This window comes from Psittacula echo (genome assembly GCF_963264785.1).
Source record: "Psittacula echo genome assembly, chromosome: 6".
Lineage (NCBI taxonomy): Eukaryota > Metazoa > Chordata > Aves > Psittaciformes > Psittacidae > Psittacula > Psittacula echo.
Genome location: NC_137743.1, coordinates 69,298,586 through 69,318,177, shown reverse-complemented (window position 1 = coordinate 69,318,177; position 19,592 = coordinate 69,298,586). Strand labels below are relative to the sequence as shown.

The 19,592-nt window shown below is 40.3% G+C and overlaps 1 protein-coding gene and 1 long non-coding RNA gene across 3 annotated transcripts in view; one reads left to right on the top strand and one right to left on the bottom strand.

Annotated features, from left to right (window-relative positions):
• TTN (titin) overlaps nt 1-19,592 on the top strand; it is a gene marked incomplete at its 5' end in the record, with an annotated part of 249,006 nt that overhangs the window by 227,907 nt on the left and 1,507 nt on the right. Inside the window, 23 exons of the mRNA XM_080620353.1 lie at nt 65-364; nt 443-2,509; nt 2,603-2,905; nt 2,987-3,292; nt 3,386-3,676; nt 3,796-4,095; nt 4,212-4,517; nt 4,766-5,071; nt 5,170-5,451; nt 5,754-6,347; nt 6,462-6,749; nt 6,840-7,139; nt 7,588-7,890; nt 8,192-8,494; nt 8,617-9,201; nt 9,341-9,646; nt 9,740-10,039; nt 10,288-10,863; nt 10,956-11,261; nt 11,353-11,946; nt 12,069-18,013; nt 18,101-18,254; nt 19,187-19,480. Coding sequence (XP_080476479.1) covers nt 65-364; nt 443-2,509; nt 2,603-2,905; nt 2,987-3,292; nt 3,386-3,676; nt 3,796-4,095; nt 4,212-4,517; nt 4,766-5,071; nt 5,170-5,451; nt 5,754-6,347; nt 6,462-6,749; nt 6,840-7,139; nt 7,588-7,890; nt 8,192-8,494; nt 8,617-9,201; nt 9,341-9,646; nt 9,740-10,039; nt 10,288-10,863; nt 10,956-11,261; nt 11,353-11,946; nt 12,069-18,013; nt 18,101-18,254; nt 19,187-19,480 — 15,309 coding nt within the window. The remainder of the gene's footprint in view (nt 1-64; nt 365-442; nt 2,510-2,602; nt 2,906-2,986; nt 3,293-3,385; nt 3,677-3,795; nt 4,096-4,211; nt 4,518-4,765; nt 5,072-5,169; nt 5,452-5,753; nt 6,348-6,461; nt 6,750-6,839; nt 7,140-7,587; nt 7,891-8,191; nt 8,495-8,616; nt 9,202-9,340; nt 9,647-9,739; nt 10,040-10,287; nt 10,864-10,955; nt 11,262-11,352; nt 11,947-12,068; nt 18,014-18,100; nt 18,255-19,186; nt 19,481-19,592) is intronic.
• LOC308222408 lies at nt 7,015-19,326 on the bottom strand. Of its 2 annotated transcripts, none has more exons than XR_013957118.1 (3): nt 18,986-19,326; nt 17,818-17,981; nt 7,015-7,295 (listed from the first exon to the last, which is right to left on the bottom strand). It is a non-coding gene; the product is annotated as an uncharacterized lncRNA (long non-coding RNA). The 2 variants fall into 2 exon arrangements; XR_013957119.1 differs by lacking the exon at nt 7,015-7,295 and adding an exon at nt 9,748-9,881.

Genomic DNA, 19,592 nt, shown 5'->3' with positions numbered 1-19,592 from the left:
CTTTTAAAATAGTATCTTGTTCTAAGTGGTAACAAATTATAATTCTGAACCTTTAAAATTGCAGACACACCAGGAAAAGTTGGTGGACCAATACGATTCACAAACATTACCGGAGAGAAAGTCACATTATGGTGGGAGCCTCCAGCTAATGATGGTTGTGCTTCTGTCTCCCACTACATAATTGAAAAACGTGAAACCAGCAGGATTGCTTGGGCATTAGTTGAAGATAAATGTGAAGCTTGCAGCTACACAGCACTTAAATTAATTAAAGGAAATGAGTATCAGTTCCGTGTCTCTGCAGTGAACAAATTTGGAGTTGGCAGACCATTGGAGTCTGATCCAGTTACTGCACAAATACCTTATAGTAAGTCTCCACCTCATCTTCTAGAAATAACTGTGGAGTTGCCAATTTGTCTTTCTAATAACATTTTTCTCTCTTTAGCTATCCCTGATGCACCAGGAACTCCAGAGCCTACCAACGTAACAGGAGATAGTATCACACTCACATGGGCAAGACCAGCATCAGATGGTGGAAGCGAGATAAATGAGTATATTCTAGAAAGGAGAGAAAAGAAGAGCATGCGCTGGGTTAAAGTATCCAGTAAGAGACCTATTACTGAGAACAGATACAGAGTAACTGGCCTAATTGAAGGCAATGAGTATGAGTTCCATGTCATGGCTGAAAACGCTGCAGGAGTTGGACCTCCAAGTGATGTTTCAAAACTGATTAAATGTAGAGAACCAGTTAGCCCACCAAGTGCTCCTAATGTTGTCAAGGTGACAGATACATCAAAGACTAGTGTAAGCTTGGAGTGGACCAAGCCAGTTTTTGATGGAGGCATGGAAATAATTGGATACATTATTGAGATGTGCAAGGCTGATCTCGAATCATGGCAGAAAGTCAATGCAGAGACTGTTCTTGCTACTAAATATACCGTTGTTGATTTGGAGGCAGGAGAACACTATAAATTCAGAGTTAGTGCTGTCAATGGTGCTGGCAAAGGAGAAAGTTGTGAAATTTCTGCTTCAGTCCAAACTGTGGACAGGCTTTCTGCACCTGAAATTGATATTGATGCAAACTTCAAGCAGACTCATATTGTAAGAGCAGGTGCAAGCATTCGTCTATTTATTGCCTTCTCTGGAAGACCTGTTCCTACTGCTGTGTGGTCCAAAGCAGATGCTAATCTCAGCTTGCGTGCTGACATTCAAACAACTGATTCATTCAGTACATTGACTGTGGAGGAATGCAATAGAAATGATTCTGGCAAGTATGTTTTTACTGTGGAAAACAACAGTGGAAGTAAGTCTATTACATTTACTGTCAAGGTTTTGGACACACCTGGTCCACCAGGTCCTATTACGTTTAAAGATGTGACTCGAGGATCTATAACTTTAATGTGGGATGCTCCTGTTCTGGATGGAGGTTCACGTATCCATCACTACATTGTGGAAAAACGAGAAGCAAGCCGTCGTAGCTGGCAAGTGGTGAGTTCAAAATGCACTCGACAAATCTTTAAGGTCACCGATCTGTCAGAAGGCGTGCCGTATTACTACCGAGTGTCAGCAGAAAATGAATATGGTGTAGGTGAACCCTGTGAATTAACAGAACCAGTTGTAGCCACAGAAGAACCTGCTCCACCTAAGAGACTAGATATTGTTGATACAACCAAATCTTCTGTAGTTTTAGCTTGGCTTAAACCTGATCATGATGGTGGTAGCCGTGTTACTGGATACCTTCTTGAAATGAAACAAAAAGGATCTGACTCCTGGATTGCAGCTGGACAAACCAAACAACTTACTTTCACTGTTGAAGGCCTTGTGGAGAACACTGAATATGAGTTCCGGGTCAAGGCAAGAAATGATGCTGGCTACAGTGCACCGAGAGAAGCTTTCTCTTCTGTTATTATTAAGGAGCCACAGATTGAACCAACAGCAGATCTCAGTGAAATAAGCAGACAGCTCATAACGTGCAAGGCTGGAAGCACCTTTACTATTGACATACCCATCAGTGGGCGCCCAGCTCCAAAAGTGACATGGAAACTTGAGGAGATGCGGCTGAAGGAAACTGAGAGAGTGACTATCAAGACAACAAAAGACAGAACCACACTGACTGTAAAGGACAGTATGAGAGGTGACTCTGGTAAATACTACCTCACACTTGAAAACACTGCTGGTGTGAAAACATTTGCTGTCACAGTGGTAGTCATAGGAAGGCCAGGTCCTGTCACTGGCCCAATTGAAATATCATCTGTCTCTGCTGAATCCTGTGTGTTGACCTGGAAAGAACCTGAAGATGATGGTGGCAGTGAGATTACAAACTACATTGTAGAAAAACGTGAATCTGGCACAACAGCATGGCAGCTGGTAAATTCCAGTGTGAAACGTACACAAGTCAAAGTTGCTCATCTCACAAAATACCAGGAGTACAGTTTCCGAGTAAGCTCAGAAAACCGATTTGGTGTTAGCAAACCCCTTGAATCAAAAACAATAGTTGCTGAGCATCCATTCGGTAAGTGAAACACTTCAAAATCTGTCCTTTTCCTCTGACTGAAGTATTTGTAACAACTAACATTTTCCTCCCCTCCCGATCTTTTTTTTTCAGTCCCACCAAGCCCACCTTCTAGGCCAGAAGTCTATTCTGTGTCTGCAACTGCCATGGCCATTCGCTGGGAGGAACCCTACCATGACGGTGGCAGCAAAGTCATTGGATATTGGGTTGAAAAGAAGGAACGCAACACCATCCTTTGGGTGAAGGAGAACAAAGTGCCATGCTGTGAATGCAACTACAAAGTCATGGGATTGGTGGAAGGCCTAGAATATCAATTCAGAACATATGCTTTAAATGCTGCAGGTGTTAGCAAAGCTAGCGAAGCTTCCAGACCTGTAGTGGCTCAAAATCCAGTTGGTAAGTATTACTTTTAGGGTTATGTTGTTATTTAAGGTAAAATAGAATTGCATTTCTCATTTTTCTGTTTTGTTCCTCCAGATCCACCAGGGAGACCAGAGGTAACAGACGTCACCAGATCTACAGTGTCACTGAGCTGGTCAGCACCCCTTTATGATGGTGGAAGCAAAATTATCGGATATATTATAGAGCGCAAACCATATAATGAATCTGGTGATGGACGCTGGCTGAAATGCAATTATACCATTGTCTCAGAAAACTCTTTTACTGTGACAGCTCTTAGTGAAGATGAAGCATATGAATTCCGTGTACTAGCAAAGAATGCTGCTGGTGTGATTAGCAAAGGATCCGAATCCACTGGTGCTGTCATTTGCAGAGATGAATACTGTAAGATATATTCACTTGGGACAACTAAACCCATAATGTTCTATTTTTAGTACTGTCATGTAATTTGTTTTAATCTCTTTTTCCTTATGACAGCACCACCAAAGGCTGAACTTGATGCCAGACTGCAAGGAGAAGTTGTGACCATCAGGGCTGGATCAGATCTTGTTCTCGATGCAGCCATTGGTGGGAAACCAGAACCAAAAGTCTTCTGGTCCAAAGGTGACAGGGAATTGGATCTATGTGAAAAGATATCTCTGCAGTATACCAGCAAACGAGCCATCGCAATTATCAAGTTCTGTGACAGAAGTGATAGTGGAAAATATACTCTAACAGTTAAAAATGCCAGTGGGATGAAACAAATTTCTGTAATTGTCAAAGTGCTTGGTATGTATCCCATGATTAATATTCATACTTAGTATACTAAAAACCCACATTCTTTTAAATAAGAGTGAGATGCTTTTCCTTAGCTGCTAATAACAATACTTATTTTCATTTCTACCCAGATTCACCAGGTCCATGTGCAGGCAAAATCACAGTTAGCAGAGTAACAGAAGAGAAATGTACTCTGGCATGGAACATTCCTGAGGAAGATGGAGGAGCACAAATCACTCACTATATTGTAGAAAGGCGTGAAACCAGCAGACTTCACTGGGTTATTGTTGAGGCTGAATGCCAGACTTTATCATATGTGGTAACAAAACTTATTAAAAATAATGAATACATCTTCCGTGTGAGAGCTGTCAATAAATATGGACCAGGTGTTCCACTTGAAACAGAACCTGTGGTTGCCAGGAATGCTTTCAGTGAGTATTAGTACCTTCCATTCTGCGTGAGAATTTGTGGAATATTTCTCATAGTTAAAAAAATTGTTAAATAATAATTTTTTTTCCACCTTTTTTTTAAAAAAAACCCCAAACAGCTATCCCATCACAGCCTGGTGCTCCTGAAGAAGTGAGTGTTGGCAAGGAACATATCATTATTCAGTGGACAAAACCAGAATCTGATGGTGGCAATGAGATTAAGGACTATCTTGTGGACAAACGTGAAAGGAAAAGTCTGCGCTGGACACGGGTGAACAGAGATTACACAGTTTATGATACCAGACTGAAAGTCACTGGTCTCATGGAAGGCAGCCAGTACCAGTTCCGTGTCACTGCAGTGAATGCTGCTGGGAACAGTGAGCCTAGTGAAGCTTCGCAATACATGTTATGTAAAGAACCATCATGTAAGTTACCACACTTAAAACACATTTAATATTTACTTAAAATAATGGAACATAAAACCATATTGACACTTTGACTGAGATACCCAAAACCACATATGAACTCACTGAACTAGTTATAATAAACTAATAAACTTAAAAGCAGTTATAGCTAATTTTAAATGCATTTAGGATTTAGCTGTTTAGAAATTGATTTTTACTGTAACATGTTTCCTGCACCAATGTAAAATGCGTTTTCTTCTTTTTCACAGATACTCCTGCACAACCTTCAGCTCCAAGAGTTGTGGATACTACTAAGCACAGTATAAGTTTAGCATGGTCAAAGCCCACATATGACGGTGGTGCTGACATCTTAGGCTATGTTCTTGAAATGAAAGAAGAAGGTACTGAACAGTGGTATCGACCACATACAACTGCCACTCTGAGGAATGCTGAGTTTACCGTGACTGGTCTTAAAACAAGCCAGAAATACCAATTTAGAGTTGCTGCTACAAATGTGAATGGTATGAGTGAATTTAGTGAGTCATCAGCAGAAATAGAACCTGTGGAAAGAATAGGTAATTTGAAAACAATGTATGTTTTAAGGAATAATTATATTTTCCTTTAGAACTTCTAAAAGATTAATTAATTCCATATTTCTTACACCCTTCATCAGAAATACCTGAACTTGAACTTGCTGAGGAACTGAAGAAGACAGTTACAGTCAGAGCTGGTGGTTCCCTGCGCCTAATGGTCTCTGTATCTGGCAGACCTGCTCCTGTAATCACATGGAGCAAGCAGGGTGTTGACCTTGTAAGTCGAGCTATTATTGATACTACAGACAGCTACACTCTTCTTGTTGTGGATAAAGTTAATCGGTATGATGCTGGAAAGTACGTCATTGAGGCTGAAAATCAATCAGGAAAAAAATCTGCAACTATTTCTGTAAGAGTGTATGGTAAGTACTGTTACAATTGTATATGGGCATTTCATCACTCATAGTGCACCTTGTTCAAGAATCATTCACTTCCAAAGGAAGTTTACAGTTTAAATAACATGAAAATGCTTGGGAAGTCAGAGAAACAATCTAATCCAAAGGGAAATTCATAGTTTCTAAAGCTGTGCTAGTTTATAAATCAAATGCCAGAGTTGGGGTTTTTTTATGCAGAGGCAGTGATTGACAGTAAAAGGAAAGGATCCAAAAGGAAGAAAAAAATCTTTTTTTTTTTTTTTGTTTTTTTGTTGTTGTTGTTGTTTTAGATACACCTGGTCCACCAGCTGCAGTGAGAATTAAGGAAGTATCAAGAGATTCTGTGACACTTACTTGGGATATTCCAACCATTGATGGTGGAGCCCCAGTCAACAATTATATAATTGAGAAACGTGAAGCTTCCATGAGAGCTTACAAGACTGTCACTACCAAATGCAGCAAGACACTTTATAGAGTTACTGGACTTCTAGAAGGAGCTTTGTATTATTTCAGAGTACTACCAGAAAATATTTATGGCATTGGTGAAGCTTGTGAAACATCTGATGCAGTACTAGTATCCGATGTCCCCATGGTACCACAAAAACTTGAAGTGATTGACACCACTAAATCAACTGTTACTCTTGCATGGGAGAAACCACCCCATGATGGTGGCAGCAGGTTGACTGGCTATGTTATTGAGGCCAGCAAAGCTGGAACAGAAAGATGGTTGAAGGTAGTGACACTGAAGCCCACTGTCTACGAGCATACAATTATCTCTCTCAATGAAGGTGAACAGTATTTGTTCAGGGTCAGAGCACAGAATCAGAAGGGCGTGTCAGAACCACGAGAGATTGTCACAGCAGTGACAGTACAAGACCAAAAAGGTAGGTATCTACTGTTCAAAAAAACCCAAAACAAAAAACAGGGTGAAGCTTATATGAAATAAATGTGATATTTATAAAATGGATGTTTAAATTCTCATTATTTTCTTTTCTCAGTTCTACCAACAATTGACTTCTCTGGAATACCTCAGAAGACAATTCATGTACCTGCTGGCAAGCCCATTGAATTAGCTATTCCAATTGAAGGACGACCACCTCCAGCTGCATCTTGGTTCTTTGCTGGTTCTAAATTAAAAGAATCAGAACGCATCAAAGTGGAGACTGTTGCGAAAATGACTAAATTAACTGTGCGTGAGACCACCATATGTGACACTGGAGAGTATACACTTGAACTAAAGAACACAACTGGGACAGTTACAGATACGATAAAGGTTATAATCCTCGGTAAGGATTTATGAAAATAATTGTCCATGCTCTTACTCCGTCTGAACTTTGTTACATCAGCAATATGATTCCTTTTCTCCACTTTTCTAGACAAACCTGGACCACCTGTTGGACCTATCCGAATTGATGAAGTTGATGCAAATTATGTAACCATTTCCTGGGAGCCACCTGAACTGGATGGTGGAGCTACCCTGAGTGGCTATGTGGTAGAGCAGCGTGATGCTCACCGTCCTGGATGGCTGCCAGTTTCAGAGTCAGTAACCAGGACAACGTTTAAGTTTACCAGACTTGTTGAAGGTGCAGAATATGTGTTCCGTGTGGCTGCTACAAACCGCTTTGGAATTGGATCTTACCTGCAGTCTGAAATTATAGAATGCAAGAGCAGAATCCGTAAGTCTCTTTGCTTATTTTCTATCTTTAAAAATAAAAATATATATTTAAATGGGCTTCTATATCCATGCATAGATAATTTTTTTTCTAGATGTTACTGCTTCTTTTGCCAGATAAAATGGTACATTATGGTGCACAGTAGTCTTCTTATATTTCCTGAAAAAAAAAGACATCCATAAATCTATATAGATTTTATAGATGCACTGCACAGAACCTGGATGATAAACTTGAATTTTCTGCTCAGGTCTACATTAGCCTTGAAAAATTTCTTTACCCCATTACAGAAAACAATACTTCACTGACCTATTTTGTAAAGTACTTTGATATCTGCTGATAAAGAGTTTGATAGGACATCAATATTACATTGTCATTCACAGTATGTTGCATATTGTTAATGTGTAGAATCATTTGATGCTTTCTTCAGTAATTCTGTGTTATGTTTTTACAGGTATTCCTGGTCCTCCTGGCACTCCAGAAGTGTTTGATATCTCTAGAGATGGCATGACATTAACTTGGTATCCTCCAGAAGATGATGGCGACTCACAGATTACTGGCTATATTGTGGAACGCAAAGAAGTTAGAGCAGATAGATGGATCCGTGTAAATAAAGTTCCAGTCACTATGACTCGTTACCGTTCCACTGGCTTGGTTGAAGGATTAGAATATGAACACCGAGTCACTGCAATCAATGCCAGAGGCACTGGGAAACCCAGCCGTCCTTCCAAGTCTGCTGTTGCCAGAGATCCAATTGGTAAGTGTTTTTCTACATAGATTAAGCACATTCTGGCAGAAGGGAATGATACTAGTAAAAGTTACTCTTTTTTCTTTTTTTTTTTTTTTTCCCCTAATTTGGAAATTTATCTGGGTGTATTAACAAATCAGATTCTGACTGGAGAAGACCAAGAAAATATTAGTGAAAATCTTTCATTCTAAGTTTTCCTGCATAAATCCAATAGATGTAATACAGATCATATGTTGCAAGTTAGCATTTGTTGTGTCTTTTAGACATTCATTAACAAGATTCCACTCTCTCATCTGATCTTCTCTTCCAGCTCCTCCAGGTAAACCACAGAATCCAAGAGTAACTGATACTACAAGAACATCTGTCTCCCTGGCTTGGAGTCCACCAGAAGATGAAGGTGGTTCTAAAGTTACTGGCTACTTAATTGAGATGCAGAAGGTCGATCAATTTGAATGGACCAAATGCAATACCACACCAACCAAGATTCGTGAATACACCTTGACACATCTGCCCCAGGGTGCAGAGTACAGATTCCGTGTACTAGCCTGTAATGCTGGTGGACCAGGAGAACCTGCTGATGTGCCAGGAACTGTCAAAATAACAGAAATGCTTGGTAAGACACTTCAAGTCTTAATTCTCATTGTAATTTGTCCTAAAAAATATTTGCCTCAGCAGGCATGATTTCATCCGGAAAACAGACATAGCATGAGATGTTATTTTTTTTTATTTTTACAGAATATCCTGACTATGAACTTGATGAAAAATACCAGGAAGGTCTCATGGTGAGACAAGGTGGAGTTATCAGGCTTACAATACCCATTAAGGGTAAACCCATCCCAATATGCAAATGGACCAAAGAAGGACATGACATCAGCAAGAGGGCCATGATTGCGACTTCTGACACTCACACAGAACTTGTGATCAAAGATGCAGAAAGAGAAGATTCAGGCACCTATGATTTGGCACTTGAAAACAAGTGTGGCAAAAAAGCTGTGTATATTAAAGTCAGAGTGATTGGCATTCCAAATCCACCAGAAGGGCCACTTGAGTATGATGATATACAAGCTCGTTCTGTCAGGGTTAGCTGGAGACCTCCCACAGATGATGGTGGTGCAGATATCCTAGGTTACATTGTTGAGAGACGAGAAGTACCAAAGACTGCCTGGTACACTGTTGACTCTAGAGTGAAAGGGACATCACTAGTGGTGAAAGGGCTAAAAGAAAATGTGGAATATCACTTCCGTGTTTCCGCTGAAAACCATTTCGGTATTAGCAAATCTCTCAAATCCGAGGAACCAGCAGTGCCAAAGACACCTCTAAGTAAGTCCCCTTTTATATACTTTTAAAAATTATTTTTAATTACTACATTATGGTTCTAAAAGTACAATAGTATATGCAAATGTTTTTTATTCTATGGCACTATTATTTCTTTTTTTTTTTTTGTTACAATTACAAACAGATCCTCCAGAGCCTCCGAACAACCCACCTGAAGTGCTTGATGTTACAAAGAGTTCTGTCAACTTGTCCTGGGCCAGACCTAAAGATGATGGTGGTTCTCGTGTAACTGGCTACTACATTGAACGTAAAGAGACATCTACAGAAAAATGGGTCCGGCATAATAAGACACAGATTACCACTACAATGTACACAGTCACAGGACTTGTTCCAGATGCTGAATATCAATTCCGTATCATTGCTCAAAATGACATTGGTGAAAGTGAAGCAAGTCCTCCTTCTGAACCAGTTGTATGCAAGGATCCATTTGGTAAGAAAATGTTTGCATTAACAGATCTTCTGAAGAGCAGCTTAAGTGACCTTTAAAGAGGAATTTGTTTTCTATATCTATTTTACTTTTTAGACAAACCAAGCCAACCTGGAGAAATTGAGATCACTTCTATATTTAAGGACAGCATTACATTAGAATGGGAACGACCTGAAAGTGATGGTGGCAAAGAGATCCTTGGCTATTGGGTTGAATATCGCCAGTCTGGAGAAAGCACCTGGAAGAAATGCAATAAGGAACGCATCAAGGACAGGCAGTTTACAGTAGGAGGTTTACTCGAAGCTACAGAATATGAGTTCCGTGTTTTTGCAGAAAATCAGACTGGCCTCAGCAGACCTCGAAGGACTGTTATGGCAGTGAAAACCAAATTAACATGTAAGCAAAACCATATTGTCATATTTCCTGTGATATTGTGGTGATTTGCTGTGTCATAAACCACAGTGCTGCTGCAATTAACATGCTGCCTATTTGTTTTACAGGCTATTTGCCAACATGGCTGTCCTAAAGCACAGTCTTTCTAGTATAAGACACACAAGTATAAATGAAAAGTAACTCCCAGTAATACAGTAATAGAGGAAAATTTCATAGTAATCTGAATTATTTTAAAATTTTCTTTGTCGTAGCTGGAGAAGCACCTGCCATCAAAAAAGAAATGCAGGATGTTACAACTAAACTGGGCGAAGCAGCTCAGCTGACATGCCAGATTGTTGGGAGACCTTTGCCTGATATTAAATGGTATCGCTTTGGCAAAGAACTGGTGCAAAGCCGAAAATACAAAATGTCATCTGATGGTCGCAATCATACTCTGACAGTAATGACAGACGAACAGGAGGATGAAGGTCTCTACACTTGTATGGCTACTAATGATGTTGGGGAAATAGAAACTAGTGGCAAGCTATTATTGCAGGCTCCTCCTCAGTTCCACCCTGGCTTCCCATTGAAAGAGAAGTACTACACAGGTGCAGGTGGCACCCTCCGCCTTCATGTTGTGTATATTGGCCGACCAGTACCAGCAATAACTTGGTTCCACGGCAACAAACCTTTGAGAGGATCAGAAACAGTTACTATTGAGAACACAGAGCAGTATACTCATCTTGCTATTAAGAATGTCCAGCACAAGGCTCATGCTGGGAAATACAAAGTGCAACTCAGTAACACATTTGGAACAGTTGACACGGTACTTAATGTGGAAATACAAGGTAATTAATTTTATTTTCAGTATTTTTGTGGAATATTTTCTCAAATATTTACTGGCAAAATAACTGAAAATTACATGCTTTTTCTTTTACAGATAAGCCAGATAAACCAGTAGGGCCAATTGTTATAGAGTCTATACTGAAGAATTCTGTGGTGATAAGCTGGCAACCACCAGAGGATGATGGAGGTGCTATGATAACCAGTTATATCATAGAGAAACGTGAAGCCAAGGAAGGAGCAGAATGGCAACTTGTATCTTCAAGCATTTCAGGCACAACCTGTAGAATTGTTAATCTAACTGAAAATGCAGGCTATTATTTCCGTGTTTCTGCTCAGAACACATATGGCATTAGTGAAGCACTGGAGGTTTCATCAGTTGTTGTTATGAAGCCTCCATTTGGTAAGTAGATGACAAAATATCAGTTTCTGTGTGCCCCTGTAATTACAAAGGCAAGCTCACTTCTGTTTTTGCACTTTCTTATTCTTTACAGAAAAACCAGGACCACCTGGTCAGCCAGCAGTAAGTGCTGTCACAAAGGATTCTTGTGTTGTCTCATGGAAGCCACCTGCAAGTGATGGTGGTGCAAAGATTAGAACTTATTATCTCGAGAAGCGTGAGAAAAAACAGAACAAGTGGATTTCTGTTACAACAGATGAAATTCGTGAAACAGTCTATTCTGTGAAAGATCTTATTGAAGGTCTTGAATATGAGTTCCGTGTCAAATGTGAAAATCTTGGTGGTGAAAGTGAGTGGAGTGAGGTATCACAACCAGTCACTCCAAAATCTGATGTACCAATTAAAGCTCCACATTTCAAGGAAGAACTAAGGAATTTGAATGTGAAATTCCAAGCTAATGCCACATTTGTCTGCAAAGTCACTGGTCATCCTAAACCAATTGTCAAATGGTACAGACAGGGCAAAGAAATCATGCCAGATGGTGAAAAGATCAAGATACAGGAATTCAAGGGTGGATATCACCAGCTGGTCATCACGAATGTAACAGATGATGATGCCACAGTATATCAAGTTAGAGCTACCAACCAAGGAGGATCTGTGTCCGGGACTGCCTCTTTGGACGTTGAAGGTGAATGAAGGGTCTCTATTCCTAAGATAAAGCCTTATTAAGCTTTGAATATTTAGACTGCTGGTGCTCTTCTCATGTGCTTTTGGTCATGTGTTGTTTTTTTCTTTCTCTTTCTATTCCAGTTCCTGCAAAGATTCACTTGCCCAAAAACCTGGAAGGCATGGGAGCCGTTCATGCGCTCCGAGGGGAAGTAGTGAGCATCAAGATTCCATTCAGTGGCAAGCCAACCCCTGTGATCACATGGCAGAAGGGACAAGACCTCATTGATACCAATGGACACTACCAAGTCATTGTTACACGATCATTCACATCTCTTGTTTTCTCAAATGGTGTTGACAGAAAAGATGCAGGGTTTTATATTGTTTGTGCCAAAAATAGATTTGGAATTGACCAAAAAACAGTTGAATTAGATGTAGCTGATGTGCCTGATCCACCAAGAGGTTTGAAGGTAACTGACATTTCAAGGGATTCAGTTAATTTAACCTGGAATGAACCAGCTACTGATGGTGGAAGCAGAATCATAAACTACATTATTGAGAAACGTGCTACAACAGCAGAGCAATGGATTCGTGTTGCACAGGCTCGTGATACACGGTACACAGTGGTGAACCTGTTTGGCAAAACTACCTACCAGTTTCGTGTAATTGCAGAAAACAAGTTTGGCCAAAGCCAGCCTTCTGAACCTACTGATCCAATTATAACAAAAGAAGATAAGACCAGGGTAACGAACTATGATGAAGAAGTTGATGAGACCAGAGAAGTCACCACAGATAAAGCAGCTCACTATTCTACAAAGGAACTCTATAACAGATACATGATTGCAGAAGAGCTTGGACGTGGGCAGTTTGGCATTGTACACCGCTGTGTTGAAGCAGTTTCAAAGAAGACTTACCTGGCTAAATTTGTCAAAGTAAAGGGTGCTGACCAAGTTTTGGTAAAGAAAGAAATTTCCATTCTTAACATTGCTAGGCACCAAAATATCCTGTATCTTCATGAATCATTTGAGAGCCTAGAAGAATTGGTCATGATCTTTGAATTCATTTCTGGAGTTGACATCTTTGAAAGAATCAGCACAGCTTCATTTGAACTTAATGAAAGAGAAATAGTAAGTTATGTACGCCAGGTCTGTGATGCACTAGAGTTTTTGCATCGCCATAGCATTGGACATTTTGATATTAAGCCAGACAACATTATTTATGTCACAAGAAGAAGCTCTGCAGTTAAAATTGTTGAATTTGGTCAAGCCAGACAACTGAAGCCTGGAGACAGCTTTAGGCTCCAGTTCACCTCTCCTGAATATTATGCACCTGAAGTACATCATCATGATTTAGTCAGTACAGCTACTGACATGTGGGCAGTTGGTGCTCTAACATATATACTTCTCAGTGGCATCAATCCTTTCATTGCCGAAACAAACCAACAAGTTATTGAAAATATTCTGAATGCTGAATACAACTTTGATGATGAAGCATTCAAAGACATAAGCATTGAGGCCATGGACTTCATTGATCGCCTACTAGTAAAGGAAAGGAAAGCTCGGATGACAGCTGCTGAAGCGCTTAATCATGTATGGCTAAAACAGCAAACAGAAAAGACCAGCACTAAAGTCATCAAGACTTTGAGGCACAGGCGTTACTACCAAACTCTAGTAAAGAAGGAGTGGAACACAGTTGTTTCAGTAGCCCGTATTTCCTGTGGAGGCGCGATTAGATCTCAGAAAGGCATAACAGTGGCTAAAGTTAAAGTTGCGCCAATAGACATTGGTCCCATCACTGGGCAGATAAAGCATGCTGTTGTGGAAGAAGGAGCGCATGCCAAATATGTATGTAGGATTGAAAACTATGATCAGTCTACACAAGTCACATGGTACTTTGGTATGAGGCAATTAGAAAGCAATGAGAAATATGAAATCAAATATGAAGAAGGTGTGGCAACTATGTATGTCAAAGATGTTTCTAAATCTGATGATGGTACCTACAGATGCAAGGTAGTAAATGACTATGGAGAAGACAGCTCTTATGCAGAACTTTTTGTTAAAGGTGTGAGAGAAATTTCTGAGCACTACAGATGCAGAACTGTTAGGAAAGTGAAACGACGGGTTGATACTATGAGACTATTAGAACGTCCACCAGAATTCACCTTGCCTTTGTACAACCGCACTGCATACATTGGAGAAAATGTCAGGTTTGGAGTAACTATAACAGTTCACCCAGAACCTCGCGTAACCTGGTTCAAATCAGGCCAGAAAATAAAACCTGGTGATGATGATAGGAAGTATTCTTTTGAATCAGATAAAGGTCTTTATCAACTCGTGATCAATAATGTCACTGAAGAGGATGATGCTGAATACAGTGTTGTGGCACGCAATAAATATGGTGAAGACAGCTGCAAAGCTAAGCTGACTGTGATTCCACATCCACCTCCAGCAGATGCCACACTAAGGCCAATGTTTAAAAGACTGCTGGCAAATGCTGAATGTCAAGAAGGCCAAAATGTCACTTTTGAGATCAGAGTATCTGGTGTACCAAAACCAACGCTGAAATGGGAGAAAGATGGTCAACCTCTATCCTTTGGTCCTAATTTTGATATAATTCATGAAGGTTTAGATTACTATGCTTTGCATATCAGAGATACTTTACCTGAAGACAGTGGTTATTACAGAGTTACTGCCACAAACAGTGCTGGATCTACAAGCTGCCAGGCTTATCTAAAAGTTGAACGCTTGAAATATGTCAAGCGTGAGTACAAGTCTGAAGAAGAGCGGGAAAAGCATGTACAAAGGCAAATTGACAAGACCTTACGAATGGCAGAGATCCTTTCTGGTGCTGAAGCTGTTCCACTGACACAAACTGCACAAGAGGCTCTCAGAGAAGCTGCTATCTTATATAAACCAGCCGTTAGCACTAAGACTGTCAAAGGTGAATATGAAATTAAGAAAGAAGAAAAGAAGGAAGAAAGAAAACTTCGCATGCCCTATGAGGTCCCAGAGCCTCGCAAACATGTGCGCACTACTCTTGAGGAAGATCAGAACATTAAACACTTTGTGCCTCTGTCAGACATGAAGTGGTACAAGAGGCTGCGAGACCAGTACGAAATGCCAGGAAAAATTGAGAGAACTGTTCAGAAACGCCAGAAACGCATACGTCTTTCCAGGTGGGAGCAATTTTATGTGATGCCACTGCCACGTGTTTCTGATCAATATAAGCCTAAATGGCGCATACCAAAGCTAACACAAGATGATCTGGAAATTGTGAGACCAGCACGTCGGCGTATCCCATCTCCAGACTACGAGTATTACTATAGACCAAGAAGGCGATCACTTGGTGACTTGTCTGATGAGGAATTACTCCTGCCTATTGATGACTATTTAGCCATGAAAAGAACTGAAGAGGAAAGACTGCGCCTTGAAGAAGAGCTAGAGTTAGGCTTTTCTGCTTCCCCTCCAAGCAGAAGCCCTCCACGCTTTGAACTTTCTGCCCTTCGGTACTCTACTGAAGCAGCACAGCTCAGTTCAGAGGAAGAAAGAAAAAGACAGCTGAGGTATTCAACCTATCACATCCCAACTAAAGCTGAGACCACTGCTAGCTATGCAGAGCTTCGTCAACGTCATGACAGGGCTGCCTACAGACCACCTAAACAAAAGCAAAGGATAATGGCTGAAAGAGAAGATGAAGAATTGCTCCGTCCTGTTGGCACTGCTCAACGACTCTCTGAATACAGGAGTGAGCTCGAATACATGGCAGAGGAGGAAAAGAGCAGACTCAGAAGAAGGAGGGAAAGAGAAATAACTGAGATTACATCAGAAGAAGAAGAAATAGAAATGGTGCAACAGGTTCACAGGGAATTTTCACCTCCCTCTAGATTACTAAGGAGGAGAAGATCTCTTTCTCCAACTTACATTGAGTTGATGCGTCCTGTGTCTGAATTAATACGGCCTCGCTCACGGCCTCCTGAAGAAAGTGAAAGAAGATCCCCGACACCAGAGAGAACTCGACCACGCTCACCTAGCCCAGTTTCTAGTGAAAGATCACTCTCTCGGTTTGAGAGGATGGCACGATTTGATATCTTTTCCAGATATGAGTCCATGAAATCTGCTTTGAAAACTCAGAAAACTATGGAAAGGAAATATGAAGTACTTACTCAACAGCCTTTCACCCTTGACCATGCTCCTCGCATTACCCTGAGAATGCGCTCACACCGGGTACCCTGTGGCCATAATACCAGGTTCATTCTAAATGTCCAGTCAAAACCAACTGCCGAAGTGAAGTGGTACCATAATGGTATTGAGCTCCAGGAGAGCAGTAAGATACATTTTACTAATACCAGTGGTGTATTAACTCTGGAGATTCTTGATTGCCACATTGATGACAGTGGAACATACCGGGCTGTATGCACAAACTACAAAGGGGAATGCTCTGATTATGCAACACTAGATGTTACTGGAGGAGATTACATCACATACTCTTCCCAGCGGAGAGATGAGGAAGTACCAAGGTCAATTTTACCTGACTTGACAAGAACAGAGGCATATGCAGTCTCCTCATTTAAGAAAGCATCTGCTACAGAAGCAAGTTCCTCAGTAAGAGAGGTTAAATCAGAAATGTCAGCAACAAGAGAGTCACTCTTATCATATGAACACTATGCTGCTTCTGAAGAAAAACTCACTGCAGCTGAAGAAAAGTCATTGGAGGAAAGGACTGTACACAAGGCATTTAAAAGCACTCTACCCGCAACAATCCTTACAAAGCCAAGGTCAATCACAGTTTCTGTAGGGGAGACTGCAAGATTTTCCTGTGATGTCGATGGTGAACCAGCACCAATAATAACATGGTTCCGTGCAGGTCAACCCATTGTTTCTTCAAGGCGCTTCCAAGTAACACGAACACAGTACAAGTCTACTTTTGAAATTACTTCTGTCCAGATGTCCGATGAGGGAAGTTACACTGTTGTGGTGGAAAACTCCGAAGGAAGGCAGGAAGCACATTTCACTTTGACCATTCAAAGAACAAAAATTCCCGAAAAAACTATTGCAGCACCTCCAACAGTCAAATCTCCTGAGCCTCGTGTAAAGTCTCCAGAGCCAGTTAAGTCTCCAAAACGAGTAAAATCTCCTGAACCCATAAGCAGCCCCCCAAAAGCAAAGTCACCACCTGCAGACAAAACAGCACCAGCAGAGAAAGTGCAATTACCAACTGCCTCTCCACCAAAGATAAAACAGCATCTGAAAGCAGAAACTCTTGGAGATAAGGTGAAGTTATCCTGTGCAGTTGAAAGCAGTGTTTTAAGTGTCAGAGAAGTGGCTTGGTATAAGGATGGCAAAAAACTAAAAGAAAACCATCATTTCAAGTTTCATTATGCAGCAGATGGCACCTATGAGCTCAAAATCCATGATCTCATGGAATCTGATAAAGGAGAATACACCTGTGAAATCACTGGGGAAGGAGGTGTTTCAAAAACTAACTTCCAGTTTACTGGCCAAGTATTTAAAAATATCCACTCCCAACTAAGAGGTGTATCTGAAACTCACAAATCAGTTCAGAAAGAAGATGAGTTGCTTACAGTTTCTTCCCAGAAGAAATCAGCAGTGGCAACTGAAGAAAAAGCAGCCATTGAAGAAGTCATTAAGAAGTCAATTGCTACTGAAGATGTCAAACAATTGAAAGCAGAAATTAAAGCATCTTCAACTAAAATGACAGTGTCCGAAGGGCAGAAAGTGACATTGAAAGCCAACATTCCTGGTGCCTCTGAAGTAAAATGGGTGCTGAATGGAATGGAGCTGAGAAATTCAGATGATTACAGATACGGTGTTTCTGGAAGTGATCACACATTAACTATCAAAAAGGCTAGTAGTAAAGATGAAGGTATCCTCACCTGTGAGGGTAAGACTGATGAAGGCATTATTAAATGCCAGTACGTTCTGACCTTCTCTAAGGAGCGATCCAACGAGCCAGCATTTATCATGCAGCCTAAGTCTCAAAATGTCAATGAAGGACAAGACGTATTGTTCACCTGTGAAGTTTCCGGGGATCCTTCTCCTGAAATTGAGTGGTTTAAGAATAATCAACCTGTAAGTATTTATTTAATATATCTACTAGAAAAATTAGAATTATTCATAAAACCGATCCTAATGAAACCATTCTTTTCGCCTCCACAGATTGCTGTTTCATCGCACATCAGAGTAACGCGCTCTAAAAACATATATTCTCTTGAGATTCAAAATGCAGCAGTAAGTGACACCGGAAAATACACAGTCAAAGCAAAAAATTACCACGGGCAGTGTTCTGCTACAGCATCTTTGACTGTACTCCGTAAGTTCATTCTCTGGGTCTTTTGTTCAGACTAATCACAACTTTTTGCTGTTGTGTGTCTACAAAAATTACTTATGATAAACAACACAGGTAATGTTGATTTAGGTATCTTAATGATTTCCTATTTCTTTTGTATATTATCTACACAGAACTAAAACAGCATTAGAAATCTTTGTAACATCCACAGAGGAGCACATAGATGCTCTATTACATCAACAAATGCATGTTAACGGAAGGCTATGAGCATTCGTTCTAGGATGACTGTGTTAAGACCTTGGTGCTGGCAATTACTCCTTCCTCATTTACTGACAGAAGCTGTTCCAATGAAACAAAACAATTCCACAGTTAAAAAAATTTATGGTAACGTAACTGAACTGGGTTTAGCATTTTATTCACTGCATCATATCCCAGTTCCTAGCACCAAGGAGTTGCTATGATTTGCTTGTATGACTGTGCTTGGGTTTGGAGGAAAGCTGCAGTGATTGACCTTTTCTGTTGCCTTTTGTAGCTACAGAACAATGCAGTGAAATACAGACTTTCCTGTGTCATGCTTGTAAGAACTTGAAGATGTTTCACAATTTCTACAAACATGGACTGAACACACACCATTTCTCAATGTCTAATTCTAGTAATGGTTCTAATAGGAAATGCCGTGTGATAAACTGTTTCTTCGTAAGCATGTTTTTCCTTCAAGCTTATACATACTAGTAACTGTTCCATTTTCTACTTACCTATTTTAGTTATAAATTACTCTTTGCGATTTCAACATCTTGAATCAAGTTACTGTAAATAACACTATATTCCACTGCAGTTTTCCATAGAAAGCAAACAATGCTGTCTCTTCATTTCTGTAAAATTAATCATATAGAACTGCATGACTTTGTTAACATGACGTTATTGGTTTTTCCTTCTGTCTTTGCAATGCTCCTCAGCTCTAATTGAAGAACCACCAAAAGAGGTAGTATTGAAGACAAGTGGCGACGCAAGCATGCACGAAAGTTTTTCTTCTCAGTCCTTTCAAATGGCTTCTTCTAAACAAGAGGCTTCATTCAGCAGTTTCAGCAGTAGCAGCATGACTGAAATGAAATTTGCCAGCATGTCTGCCAAAAGCATGTCCTCCATGAAAGAATCCTTTGTAGAGATGAGCTCCAGCAGTATTATGGGGAAATCTAGCATGGCTCAACTGGAGAGTTCAACTAGTAAAATGCTTAAATCGGGTCTGAGAGGTGAGCAATACAATAACTAGTAGATTTAGTGCTTCAGATATCCTGAACTAGTCCTCAGAATAGAATTGCTGCATGGCCTACTGGAAAGACTAACTTGGTATTTCTTCTCCTG